Source organism: Ammospiza caudacuta, chromosome 8 (genome assembly GCF_027887145.1).
Source record: "Ammospiza caudacuta isolate bAmmCau1 chromosome 8, bAmmCau1.pri, whole genome shotgun sequence".
NCBI lineage: Eukaryota > Metazoa > Chordata > Aves > Passeriformes > Passerellidae > Ammospiza > Ammospiza caudacuta.
Window position 1 is genome coordinate 34278050 of NC_080600.1, and position 14754 is coordinate 34292803.

At 38.4% G+C, this 14754-nt stretch overlaps 1 protein-coding gene across 1 annotated transcript in view; it reads left to right on the forward strand.

The window, feature by feature from the left end:
* The window catches only part of KALRN (kalirin RhoGEF kinase), a 466558-nt gene that overhangs the window by 209421 nt on the left and 242383 nt on the right, over nt 1–14754 (forward strand). The window contains exons 6-7 of the mRNA XM_058809387.1: nt 2870–2992; nt 9745–9936. Coding sequence (XP_058665370.1) covers nt 2870–2992; nt 9745–9936 — 315 coding nt within the window. The remainder of the gene's footprint in view (nt 1–2869; nt 2993–9744; nt 9937–14754) is intronic.

Here is a 14754-nt window from a genome sequence, read left to right on the forward strand (position 1 = left end):
CAGACAATGCTGACAAACCTTCATATCAAAACCTCCTGACCACGCGTTGCAAACTCTCACGGTGCCATCACAACTCACATTTCATCTGCTGTTTTTGGAGTCTCAACTTGGAGTCACATTATTAGCAGAAAATTGTTTAAGACACTTTTAGAGTTTTTGGTCCAAGAAAAAAGTTTGGAAGCACAATCCATTGTATTTCAAAAGTAAATAAGACTCCATTTTTAGGTATTTATTTAAATCCCATCATTGTTAAGGAAATCTTGTGACCTGTGGTACTGTGTAATACTTACATATCTCATCATTGAGGTCTATTGCTCAGTGTTGCTTAAAACTCTTGAAGGGCATCCTTTAAACTGTTGTTATATTTCAGCTGATTTAACAAGACAAAAAAAAGGCAAATAATCTCCTAAACTTCCTTTCTTTTTCTTAATAGTTTATTATTTTACATTAAAAGGGAGAAGCATGGTTTAACTTAAGCTAAGTTCTCATCCTTCAATAAGTGTATAGATTAGATAAAGGAAATGCTCCCTATCCACAGAACAATAGATTACTTGTTTGAATTACTTGTCTTTAAAAGATCCTGATTTGGCTTTGCTGAGCATAAAATATTAAATTTACTGTTTATTTTTAGTGGATTGCTGCCAATTTTCGTTTCCCTGACTGTCTTTAGATTGTTTAAAACATTAAAAAAAATGTTCTCATCAAACATATATCTACTTACAAGAAATCTCTGTTGGTCTTTCCTCAGAGACATAAAATCTTGTTGTTAGGACTTGAACTTGGCTGTTATGGAATTTTCCTTTCTTTTTTACCTTTATGTTTTTCCTGTCCTTTTTTTTCCCCTTTAAGCTCACAAGCGTGGCAAATTATGTTGTGCTAATGTTGCTTATTAAATCTTCATAAAGTGAGAAAAAGGAATCAGATGAGAAAGCTTTAATGTCTCTTCAGGTGTACTAGGTAGTTTCATTCAGTTTAATTGGCAGTAAAGTTTGAAAGCTCTGACCTCATCCTTGCAAAAATTTTGTTACTTCTATTTCCTTAAAAAATGCTGATAGGCCTGATCAGCTCCATTGGTAGAAAGTATCCATGGCAATTGATGTTACTTTAGACTTGCATCTTTGTAACTCGAACCAAATTCAGCTTTTAGGACTATTTATCAACAGAAAATACAAGGCTGATGTAGGCTCTGTAGCTGCAAGTGTATTTTCATAAATAAAAGATTAAGAACTCAGGCGTATGTGACAGTGTCTTGGGGACCAGGTCAGTGTAGTGTGTCTGGTGACACTTGGAATGTTTATTTTTCTTTTGTTGAAAAGGGATATTCAGTGTTATTTTTGCAAATCCCCTCCGTACAGCAGAGCACTCCCAAGCTGGATTGAGTGCTCTGCATGAAATGCTGTTTTTCCTGCAGGAATCTTTGGTGACCCATGCAGGGCCTTTCCTCTCCTGCCAGGAGCCCCAACTCCACAGGGAATGGGGAACTGACCCTGAGCAGCTACAGCAACACAGCAGTGGGCTCTGAGTGTTCTTCAGCTGTCACAGGTCAAAAGTTGTTATGCAGTGCTAAAGAACAAACCAGCTTTTTATTGGAGGACATGTAAATGATATAACAAACATCTGGACTGATATTTGACCCTAAGGTAGTTACTTAGAAGCTGCATCACTGCCTTTTTACCTTAAAACACTTAAAGTCTTTACACTTAAAACGCTTTCTCTAAGACTGTCTAAGACCAGGGGCTGCACCGTCCTGACCTGTGCAGCCTCCGTAATTAGCTTTTCTTTTTTGTAATGAATTAAGGGGGTTTTGTTGTTATTATTATTATTTTTATTGTTATGAAAGAGTCCTTATTAGTGGACAATTCCCCAGGTTACTGGGATGGAGATAAGAAAACAGGGTTTTAAAGAGATTCTGCAAAAAAAAAATATTTGCAGAAAAGATCTGAGATTGCAATTGCTTGCAGAGCAGCAGTCAAGAGTAAAGAATGGAAAGTTCTCACTTTGAATGCATTTAGTCTCCAGCACAACACAGAACAAGCTGAAACATAAATGCACTATCTCTTAGCTGGGTTGTGACAGCTTATAATGAATGAATGGGCTGCAGATTGAAATGTCACACTGACGTGCTTCTGAATAAGAAATGAGTTTCATCAGCTTTATTCAATATATTTCTATCTGTTTCTGAAGTACTGAACAATCCATTTTGCTTGGGAATACATTTGGAAGTGGAAGAAGTTCAAATGTGTGCTCTCTATAGATACTAATAAAATACTTTTTTTCTTTTTTTTCTCTTCATTCCCAAAAATAGTAAGTGGCAGAAAGGCTGGGTTCTGACTTTGAACTTGGAAAGATCTAGGAAATAAAAGTGTAGGAAGTCATCTGGCTATTTGAATGTAATATTTGGAAACTTTATATATAGATAAAACAGAAAGGGGTTTGAGAAAATTGCATCACTAATATTTATTGAATTTTTGGTCCACTTGTGAATTAAAAGTACTTTATCAACTGCTAGGTCTTTGGTCAATGAAGCAATCCCTGATTACTGTTCCCTCTGCTGACATTTTTCTTTATATGAAATTCCCATTATTTATAGGACAAGACTGTGGGATCAAGCTTACTGAATAACATGTTTAATAAATTATTTTTCCTGACCTATAATTCTGTTAATAGTCAAATTTGGTGATAACTTCAATGCTTCCATTGCTCAGCAACAGTTTATTTTATTGAGGATCATAGGTGAGATGATTTTGGCTGTGTTGCATACACATCTATCTCAGAAGAGGATTTTTATATTTTGCACTGTCTCTTACTGTTTCCTTCCTTGTCTAACTGTGGTTTTTTTTTTCCCCTCTCTCTGTGTGAACCCTTCTAGATGTTCGACTGGATCAGCCACAACAAGGAGTTGTTCCTGCAGAGCCACACGGAGATCGGTGTGAGCTACCAACACGCCCTGGACCTGCAGACACAGCACAACCACTTTGCCATGAATTCCATGGTGAGTTGAGGGCACTGTGAGCAGCACAGGGGGGAGGAGAGGGCCAGCACAGGAAGCCACATCTCCACTGCTCAGGGAGTGAGGGACCAGTGAGAGGTGATGTAAGGAAGGTCAGGCTGGCTGTGGCAGCAGCAGTGTTGCTCTGTCCAGCCAGACACTGATGTATGGTAACTCCTTGACTTAAGAGCAGCTCAGTCCTGTGGAGTTTGTTTACATTTTGCAGAGCAAATACAATATTTTTAAGTTTTCGACATTTCTTTGACTGGGAATTAATGAGAGCTGTAGGATGCACCTTAATAATTTATACTTCTCTCTCCACAGAGGGTGGAGGTATATACCTTAAATATAAGGTACTTTTCAAAACCTTGAAAAGGAGACACTAATCAAGCTGTCAGTTGTGGCCACAGTGGGATTTTGCCTTTTTCTGTTGTTAATTGGTCAGAACTTTTGAATCCGGCTCTATTTACCTTTCTTTTTCAAAAAAGCAAACCATCATTATGCCTTTATAAGTGCTTTGGTCATTTTCCTCTTCTTTCCAGACATAAGGTTATTTGTCCTGGAAACCGCCCTGCTTTCAGCACAGAAATGAGGACAGGATGTATTGATGTTTTGATCATTGCAGTGAGATGGCAAAATGCACGTATACCCCTGCTGCAGCTGTGCAGTGCAGAGATGAGCCCTCTCTGAACACTGTCAGCTCCAGCAAAGCCTGCTCTGAGTGAAGCACTCCAGCAGGTGAAACCTCCTCCTGCTGTGCAGGGTCAGGCTGCAGCTGCAAGGGGCTGACACCTCAGGGGTGGCTGAAGTTGGTGGTGTAAGGCACTGGAGAGCCCCAGGGGAAGGCACTGGAGAGCAGCTGACTGAACTGGGAAAAAGAGATCCCGACTACCCCAGGAAGTGAAAGACCCCACACTGCTTTCATCAGGTTACAGGCATTAACCCTGGGGTTCTGGCCAAATTCCAGGTCAGGTAATTAACTTCTCTGACCTGAATTCCACAGGCCACTTCCACCTAGCCAGCTATTCCTCACTTCAAGCACTGTGCCTCGCTAGGGCATTGCATAACAGTGGGAGATGAGAAATGTTTGTAATGCCTATTAATGTGTTTATTGTGATTATATCAGAGCAGAGCACTCTAAACCAGGCTCTAGGCACATGGTAGTTAAACTTGCCCTCACAGTGCCATCTAGCAAAATCCAGGATAACATTGCTTCCATATAACACTGCTGCTCTCAGAGTCCCAATAAGTAAATGTGTCCTGGAGGTGACTGCATTAAAATTCATTTGACTTGTAAAATATGCAAATTCAGTCATAATTCTTCAGAAATACCATTAGAAGAGTCAGGCTTGAGGATCTCCCTTTATCCTTTTTTGTGCTAATAATACAACAAAATATGGTAATGTAAAATAATGGTGTCTAGTATTCTTTTCTTAAAATAACTGGGAGTTAGGCTTGGAAAGAGATCATTGCTGTTAACAGGAAATTAATGATTTTGGTAGAAATTTGATGTATAATTTAGCTGGATCTTTTTACATGCAATACATCAGCAACTGTTGGACTGAGAATAGCTCAGCTGTTTATTACTCAGAAGTATGAGTAATAAAATAATGAAATCTTGAGGCACTTTTTTGGTTGTGGGGCTTGGGCTTTTTTATGGTATTGAATTTTGTTTTGTTTTGTTAACACATTAAAATCAGTATCTATTGGAGATCTGGAGGAGGACAAAGTAGCTAAAGATGGCTGCATGTTTAGCAGGGAAAAAGCCTACAAAGTTCAGTGAAAGCTGGATCAGATCTTGGATCTCTGAGGTGTTTTATTTTGGTTGTGTTTGTTTTTCAGGGTCTTTTTTCTTTACACTGTGCCTATTGTCCTGTAAGCCTGGCATAACTAATAATAATTAAAATACAGTCTTCTTTTACAGTTCCTCTAGAAAATGCACATCCCTAATGTTTACTGGGTCATGCCTTTTGTTGCATGATCTTCCCGTACACCTCTATAGGCATGCTGTGACCAAAGATCCCTTTTGGAAAAACAATTTCTACTCTGTTTGTTACAATAATTCTTCCTTCTAAATGATCAATGTGGGATGTGGGAAATCATATATTTGAGGTAATAAACTGTAGTGTGGTATTTTTCTTTCAAATAAGGAGCAGAGATTATTTTTTTTTTCCCTGTGATTCGAGGCAGTGCTTTTTTTCACTTCAGTTTCAAAATAAATTGTTACTCCTTATCACAGCTGTATAATGTTTATACTGAAGCAATAATACTTTTCACAAAGATGAATATTTAACTCAGACCTTCTTCAAGCAATATCAATAATCTAATAAATTCACTAGAAAACAAATCCTCAGTGTTCCAGTATGGCACAAAGCATACTAGGTGTAGCTCTGCACTTGTATACCTTGTGTACAAGCCATTTGTTCTGACCAAAGTTATTTGTATTTCCCTTGCCTGGACTTTTTTATGTCTGGATCTGATAATTTCCTTAAATTATGAGTTCCTGCTTTCTGCACACAAAAATGAGAGTATTCAGTGTTGATACTGCTGCTTGTCTTGTTGTTGGGGAATTACCTGACACCACACAGAGATCCATTTTATCCCAAATCACAATATATTTCTAACACATTTCAATTATCATGTAAAGACTAATAATATCTGTTGAAAATTCCCAATATCTTACTTCACTGAATGGTATTTTTCTGTATGTAGGCTGAGCTAAAATGCCATCCAATATTACATAGGCTACATGTAATTGGTCTTGTTATAGAAACTTAAAGGTCTTAAAGATGTCTCATGAGGGGTTTTTTTTGTCACTGAAATATTCTGCTTTGGATTTATGTGGTAGGCTCATTTCACATATAGTTTCTAAAGTCATGGTAGCACAGTATAAACTGGTTATTTTTTTATTTATTTTAAAGAAAAACCCTTCAGCAATCAAATTTCACTTTCAGCTAATCTGCAGAACCCTTCTCTTGTAGCCCACCTTTGCTGCTTGCCATCACAGTATCTCACCTAGTCCTCTAGGAAATGAGATGAACACTCCAGATTCCATGCAGATTTAATGCTTTCCACTGCTCATTTTTTTGCGTCAGGCATTCTTTTCAAAAATGTGTCACAAGAAAGTGTTGTCCCAGCCAGGCTTGGAGGGTTTCATTGGAGAGGAGGTCTCCCAGCATGCCCAGGAGGTGATCAGGGATGAATGCCTGTATTTCCCTGAGGGAGATCATTCCACAGTTGCAGCTCCATCTCTGTCAGTGCTCATTGCTGACACTGAGGGCTCTGATCTGGGAGGGACCTGGACGTGCACAGTGTTTGCTGTGCTGGTGGGACAGATGTGTCACATCTGGGAACCAGAATCAGGGTCTTGGCTGGGCCACAGAATTGGGCTGAGAGTTGGTGGACAAAGAGGGGAATGGGAGCTTACAAGGCACTGCTCAAGGCTTTTGTCAACTGTAAAAGAAACTCTTACCTATCATGACATCCATCTACATGCAGGGAAATTTTGGTTTTGTTTTCCAGCCCAGTGATTTTTAGAAGGTAAAAACTCCCCTTCTACGACTGAAGTTTCAAAGTTGAAATAATGAGTTGTGTCAAAGTCATGGAACATTGCTGTGTTTGAAGAAAAACTTCCCAAGGAAGTTTAGATTTCCTGTAGAAAAAGGTTGTTTTCATCCTGATTTTGATGAAATATTGCAAATAAAAAATTTCCATGAGAAGTGCCTTTGAAAAGCATGCAAGTACATGTAAAATAAATTTTGTTCAATGCTGAAAGGTACTTATTAGCTAAAATCTCAGTGCATCCTAGGGTCATGACTACAGAATGTCATCTGAGGTGCTTTTACTTATAGACAATATACTGTTTCCTCATTTTTTGACCTATTGTGCTCTTATGTAGCTATAAATGAGTGATCCCTGAGTGGTCCTCTTTGGGGACCCCTCTCAGGTTTGAAAGAAAGATGAGGTTAGGTTTAAATTTAAGTGAGACTTTCCATGCACCTACTATTGTGAATTTTCCAAGCCTAAAGGAAAAACAAAGTCACAGACATTAGTTGCTGTATTGAATTTATTTCCTGTTAAGATTGAAAGATCTATATAATGTTGACACAGAAGAAATCTCAATTCACTCAGTTTATAGAAGTGAACACACCAGAGGGAAAGGAAAATTTAACTTTGTGAAATGTCAACAGGTGAATTTCATCAGCACAGATTTTCCATTTTACTTCAGAACGTTACACATTGGCAGATAAAGATGAAAGACAAAACCTGGCTTACAATGTTTGTTCAGAAATGTCTTGCATTTTGTGGATTGTGGTCAGTTAAATGTTGGGGTTTTTCCTGAAAGTAAATTATGGATTTCCTAGAGGCCATGCTGCATTTTACTTCAATCTGCTACAGCAATACACAAGAGCCCATCACAGGTGATACTGCACTTAGGTGCATTTTTTGCTCAAAAATGAGCAGGAGAAGTTCAGGAGTCTTTGTTTTCTGAGCCTTTTCCGCCTGGTGCACAAAGAATTGGAGGCATGAGCTGGTGATTCCCAAACTGCTTCTTGCTTACTGCTGAAAAAGCTATGGAGTTAGTGGGTTGATACCCTTCCATGAAAAATTCTCATATAGGAAAGAGACATCTTCCTCCTTATCCCTGTATAAAAATACAACAGACATAACAATATATGAATCTATCTGACTTAAGAACTAGACTCTCAGAACATCTGCTGCAGTTCAGCTAAACTTTCCCTTACCCTCCTGTTGGTTAACACAGCTGTGCACTGGAGACATTGGGAACCACAGAATTCACAGTTGTTCCCTCCACGCCCATTGCATTGCAGTGGCTGAGATAAATAAAAAATAAAAATAAATAAACACAATCAGGATGAAAACAACCATTTTCTACAGGAAATTGAAACTTCTTTGGGAACTTTTTCTTCAAACACAGCAATGTTGCATGACATTGGCACAGCTCATTTAAGTTTTAGCACCTGTAGTGATGCTGCACTACTTCCCACCAAAAGGATTGACCTGAAATGTTGCAAAATTATCTTGGCTGAGGTTTTACTCATGAAGGATTTCTGGGAAAAAGGCTTAAACATTTAGTATGATTTCCAGTTTCTAACCTAGAGGGATACAAAGAAATGTTAGACTGTGGCTGGTGGTCAAAATTTCAAATCACAGTGTCTTTTTTTAGTATACTTTAAGCTCCGGAACAGTTTTGATTGGTTTCTCTAGTTGTAGTGAAAAAAGATGGCTATTTCTTAAAAACTAATCAAACAATTTTGAGCCAAATCAAATTTTTAAGAAGAGGCTTTGTGATAAGAGGAAAAAACAAGACTGAAGGCTGGGTACTGCTTTAGATCTATAGTATTTATATGACAGTTGTCACAGCCAGGGAGAATTGAGTGGCTCAAAGGACTGGGGCCCAATCTTTTTCCCATTTAGCACCTAGAGTTATGATGAATGTACTTCATAGGTATCCCACACACTTTGCAGACATACTTTGCCCTGCTTTACAACTTAGTTTGGACCTGTGCCTACCTTGGCAGTGCTCTGTTGCATTTCATGTTTGGATTGGCAGATATCTTTCCACGTTTTGCTCCCACTCACTCTGATGAGATCCTGCTCCAACAAACACTTCCATCTCTGATTTATTATTTGCCCATGAGTAATGCTGCTAAAATCATCAGGGCTGTGTCTGTCCTTATGCCTGAGGGTCTTACAGATTCTGCTCCCAGAAATTTCTAAAGCCCCTTGGAAATATTTTAGAAAGACAAGAAAGCAGCAGTAAGTCATCATTAGCAAAACATCTCAAATTTTGAGATGTTCCTTTCCTCTGGTGAGGAGGAAGGAGAAAGGAAAAGTGCTTACATGAAGTGACTTTCCAGGAATCTGCAGGACAGCTGTCATTTGTCTTGTGATGGTGCATCAGTGTGGGACACTGTCATGATGACTATTTATTTTCAGCTTACATTCCTATGCAGAATGGGGGTATTGTAATGCAATTACATCGCTGTCTGAGGTTCAGTTTGAGAAAAAAAACTATTCTTCCACTTCTTCGAGGCTGAATAAAAACAATAATGGAAAATTCTTATGAAAGAACAGAAAATATTACCCTTTTAGAGGCTTTTGAATCCTTCTAAATGCAGAATACAGTTGAATAATATCTCTGCTGGAGAACAGCTTAAAATAGCCTGCAGAAAAGATAACATTTTAACTGAACACCATAATGTAATAGACATTTCTATGGAAACACTTATATTTCTATAGGATAGCCTTATGAGCTCTTTTAAATTCTGTAAGACTTTTCCATTTGTTGACATTACATGTCTATAAAGGATTATCAGACAGTTCTCAAAGGGCATAAATCAAACCTTTTACCTATGAATATGTGGACATAGCATCCAGAAATTAATGAATTAATACAACAAAAATATCAGAAATAATATAGAAGCAATGAGTAACAGGTGAGTGAGTAGCTGAAGTATGGCAAATTAGTTTTACATAAATAAATTCAAGGAGAGAGGGGGAGATAACAGTGTTAGATAATGGCATAGATGCACAGAAAGAATCCAGAGGGATGTGTTTTTAGAGTGGAAGGTATTCTGCCTGCTCTCCACGCATATTGAAGCAGGTGGCTGATTGCTCTCACTGAACTGCTTGGCTTTACTCCAACTGATGGTGCTTGGAATGTGTAATGAATGCAGAGGGTGGTCACAGTTCTTCCTTCTCTTTATTTATGTGTGCTTTTTAATTTTCAGAATGCCTATGTCAACATCAATCGAATCATGTCTGTGGCGTCGAGGCTCTCCGAGGCAGGCCACTATGCTTCCCAGCAAATCAAACAAATTTCCAGCCAGCTGGATCAGGAGTGGAAGAGCTTTGCTGCAGCTCTGGATGAGCGCAGCACCATCTTAGCCATGTCTGCTGTCTTCCACCAGAAAGCTGAACAGGTGAGTGGCTCTGGGGAGAGGCAGGATGGTTCCCTGCTACCTCAGTAAAGATGATGCTGCAGTTAATGCTTGATGGGTTTTGGCTTCTGTGCAGTGAGGCTGAGAGCTTTGTTCTTGAGGGCTCAGTGTTCCAATAACAAACTAATATTTCCACCCTAAAAACAGCCCATATCCCTTTGTGGGTAAGACATCTTTTCACTTTATTAATCTGATCATAACTGAAGTACACCGGTGCACTAACAAGCTGTTTCATTTCTATTATTTCATTAGAGCTGTGAATAAGCTCAGGATTATTATGGTCAGGAAAATAGTATTTGCACTCATGTATGTGTTCTATGTGCAGAGGAATATTGCACACATGACAAAGGTGTAGACCAGCAGGCAATTTCTGGGAGCAAAAGAATATTATTGTTAATGAATATTACGGAATTCATTCCAACACTTACAGTGCTCTCCATAGCCCCAGACTTTGTTAGAGCTCACTGAGCAGAGATTTCAGAGACAGCTGTGAACATCAAAGAAAATTTTCCATACCCCTGAACTCTATTTTGTGTCTTTAACTAGTACTAGAACAGTTCCATAGTTCATAGCTAAAATAAAGATTTAAAATGTAACTGAATAAACCTTGTGCTTTTTTTTTGCATCTAAGCCAGGTTCACCTAATGATGACGCTTCAACATCGATGATATGTTGATTACATTCATTTTCCAGTGACAAACACTGCTTTGGGGCTCTCTTCAGTGTTGTTTGTGTGCTTGTTTTTCCAAGTAGTTAATACCAAAGTTACTAAGTGGGTGTGCTTGATATTTATAAAATAACCCATAGTTATTTTATATTTCAACCCATAGTTGAAGCATCTGAAGAAGAAATTGTAAGAGCTAAGAAGGAAACTGTGTCTGTTAAGCCAGAATATATGTGTAGAAGAGGTTATCTTAAAGAGTAAAGATTTTGCCCATTGTTTGTTTCTGACTGTGAAATTACAATGGATTTTTCTTTATTCCATGCTTCTTATTGACAACAGGCAATAGCATAGAGCAATTACTCACCCTACTGGGCACTTACTCATGTAAGCACACTCAGTGCCTTTGATGGGACTAATAATGTATGAAGATGCCCAGTAAAAAACCTTTCAACTCCTTACAATGGGTACTGTAGTGATTAGGTGTAGTCTTCATGTTAGTAATTGGTCAATCATCATATATTCATAAAGGAAAATCGAAGGATATATAGGCAGGCTTTAGTCACAATTAAAATGTTAGGGTTTATTAATGAATTAGATAGTTCTTGTTTGCTTGGTTATGTTTGGGGTAGTTTTTACCACTTCATAGTGTTTTGGGGGTTTTTGTTTTCCTTTTTTCATGAGTGACCCTCTATTTTTCTGAAGTGTCAGTATTGTTAGTTGTTTCTGAGGAGCTGCTGAGGTATTGTGCAGCATGAAACGTAATAAACCAGAAAACTATATTGACCTGCCTGTCACCTCTTCCCAACAAACTGAAGTTTGTGTTGTCTGACAGGAGCCAATTTGTCATTATTAACAGACAGGAAAATTTGTTAATTGTGCCAGCAGTTGCTCCTCACTTGCAGTAAGAGAAAACTCAGAGGAAGAGAAATTCTGAAGTGAAACCTGTGAACTCAGCCACAAAAAAGAAATGTGAATGTCACTGTGTCCATGAGCCAGTACTAAAATTTCATCCCTGCCTTAGTAACTCTGGCATAAACCAATGCCTTGAGCTAATAATTTGGTCATTTAACCTCTGTACAGTATAAATAGTGAGGTGTTTGAGATTTGGTCTGTAACTAAGTCTGTTGTCTATCAAATATTAATTCCAAATGTGACTCTTTATTAGTTGGCATCCACCAGGGTTTTTTTTTTTTTAACTCAAATCAGGGCTTCATTATTTTACAGTAAATAGGGCTTACTGTCAAATAGGGTGCTATTGTGAAGCAAAGATACAGATAAACCCACTATTTCCTCTGTTGCAGATCAAATCTATTTTTGCTCCCTTTGTTCTCTCAGTAAGGGTAATCTTGTGCAGATGCAGCCAGTTCTTCCAGTGTATCCCTGCTTCCCTCTCACTGATCTCTGGCGCAGATTGTCATTCCTTCTCTGGTGCAGTAAGCTCCTGCAGTCCTTTTGTTCATCCCTTCCTGCTGATTGAAGGTCTCTGTGATACCAACAGGAAGCCAGCCTTCTAGGACCATCATCTTTCAGCCTCTGGCACACCCCAGCCTGCAAGGGAGTTGTTGGCTGGGGACAGAGATTTATGAAATATCTATAATATGCAACCTGAGCAGGAAGAAACTTGTTTTCTCAAGGTCTCTTCCTGAAGACCCCACACAGAAAACTGCACAGAATGCAATTTGTCTGGTTTGGAAGGATGAAAGGCTAAGTCAACCCTGCTGGGAATTGAACCTCACATCTGTCTTCATGTGCCTCGGAATCACAGTGCTTTCCTGGCTTTTATTGCAGATACATGTGGCATGTATGAATGGGACTCAGCTACTCAGCTGAATTCATTCCTGGATGAATGAATCCTTTATTTATTTATTTTCCTTTTTTTTTTTTTTAGTGTGTGCACACATACTTGTCCTTCTTAAATTTTTAAGCACTGCTAATACGTACGAAACCATCATCAAGAAAACAGCAAAGAAAAGGAAAAAATAGAAGAAAAGAAAGAAAACAAGACCAACCTTGCCAACTACATAGCCTCCAGCTAGGCAGTCTTCAACACAAGTGTCTGATCAAAGGCCAGTAGACTTCTCTCAAAACAGCCATTTTGTCCAGGTCAAGGTACCACTCAACAGATTCACTGGAGGTGTTTCCCAAATGTCCTCTGATTCCACCTGCTACAAATCTCTCAATTCTGTGGTGTTTTCTTCCTGCTTTTTTTTCTTTAATTTCCTCTCCTTTTCTCATGCTAACATGGAGATATTCTAGAGCTAAAGGGAATCTGCTTCTCTGGGTTTATATATGTCTGTAGCTCTTCAAAGTGTCAGGAGGATGTAAGACAACATGTCTTATCTCACTGAGATTTCAAGAGAACTTGCTGATTTACTCCAGATGAGATTCCAGCTCGCCAACCACCAGATGGAGGAAGCACCCACACAGGTGTCCTCCCCATTTTGGATGTAATCTCTGAATGGGCTAAAGTGTTCATAAGATGTTCACTCTACAGGTCCTGTCAGAATGAACAAATTAATGTTTGGAATTAGCCAGGAGATCTCAACCAATTAATTCTAGCTCAGAGTCTACCCTCAGAAGTGCATGAGCAGAATTACTGTTTAAGGCAGTAGGTGTTAAGTGCACACATTGGATATTTATGGTGATTCTCAGAAAAGTGACCCCTGACCATTTGTTTCATATTACTTTACTCACCAACCAGGAAGATTACTGTTATCATCTCTCAGCTCTGCCTGGATCCATCTAAGCACATCTTCAACTCCATTGTATGAACCAAGGAAATGGAAATGGAAATGGAAATGGAAATGGAAATGGAAAAGAAAAGAAAAGAAAAGAAAAGAAAAGAAAAGAAAAGAAAAGAAAAGAAAAGAAAAGAAAAGAAAAGAAAAGAGAAAGCCAGTTAATATTGATAAGATGGAGGACTAAGACCAAGATATATAGGGAAATTCCAGAAACAGCATCAGGAAAAATACAAGTAGCTTCATACAAAAAATTGAAAAATTCACGGTAGCAAGAGGTATTAAGAGTCACTGAGGAAAGATGTCTTCCCATCTTTCCCCATAACCATTCTGGCATGAAAACACACTAGAACTTTGTTTTAGATTTTCTGGGTCCCGGTGAACTCACCCTGCTTATCTGGCATCTTGCACACAGAGGCAAAGAGTGAGCAAGAAATCTAGAGAAATGCAGAGTACAAAATGTCTGAGCTGTGTTTTGGAGCAACCACCTGGTACAGCAGAGCAGTCCCTGAGGAAAATTAATAAGTCTGACAATCCTTTATTACCTGTTAGAATTTCATACAGATTTTGCAAGTCAGGTTGAGGATTAGGAGTAAGTATAGGTCATCATTTTAAAGATGCTTTTGGATTGGATCAGAGACACAAAGGTACTGTAGGGGCTTCTTTAATTTTTGAGAGACATTCTTCCTAATCTTTCCTAAATCCTTGTAAAGCATGGACAATTATTTTAGCCTGTCATTTCAAATCATATTTAAGGGGGTTTTATGTTCCAAATAGGGGATATTCTAGTCAATAAACTAATTACAAATGTAAGCATTTCATTTAAATGGTATTGAGTTCTAGTAGACACCAATGACTCCTATTCCAAACTAACAGTTAGTACAATTTTACAATTTTAAATGCAAGTTTTTGCAACTCAGTCAAATGGTGATTTTGTGTTGTGATAAGAATTTGCTTGTAGCATGAAGAGTTACATTTAAATAATGTTTTTGTCTGCCACAGTGCGTGACAAATAATAAAAAATTAACAAAGCTGCTCTTTTGAAAATATCCAAATCAATAGCGCTATGGCCTAAACTAACACTTTGCAACAATCCATAAAAAAAACCCTATTTGCTCTTCCTGAATGACTCTGCACACATAGCACAGACCACTCTGCACTCTTTCAGAATATCAAACTCTGACAAGCTGCATCTCTTTAAACTTTTTAAAACAGAAGATGCCAACTGCTCTTGCTAGTGGCAGAAGCAAAATTAACAAAGTAATTGTGACATTGTCTATGTACAAAAGATAGATGCAAACCAGCAAGGTGCACGTGTGCAGTGGATCTTCCTGAGACTTCTCCCATGAAATGTGCAAATCACAGTCTGGAGATGTGACAATAGATGAGTAACATGAC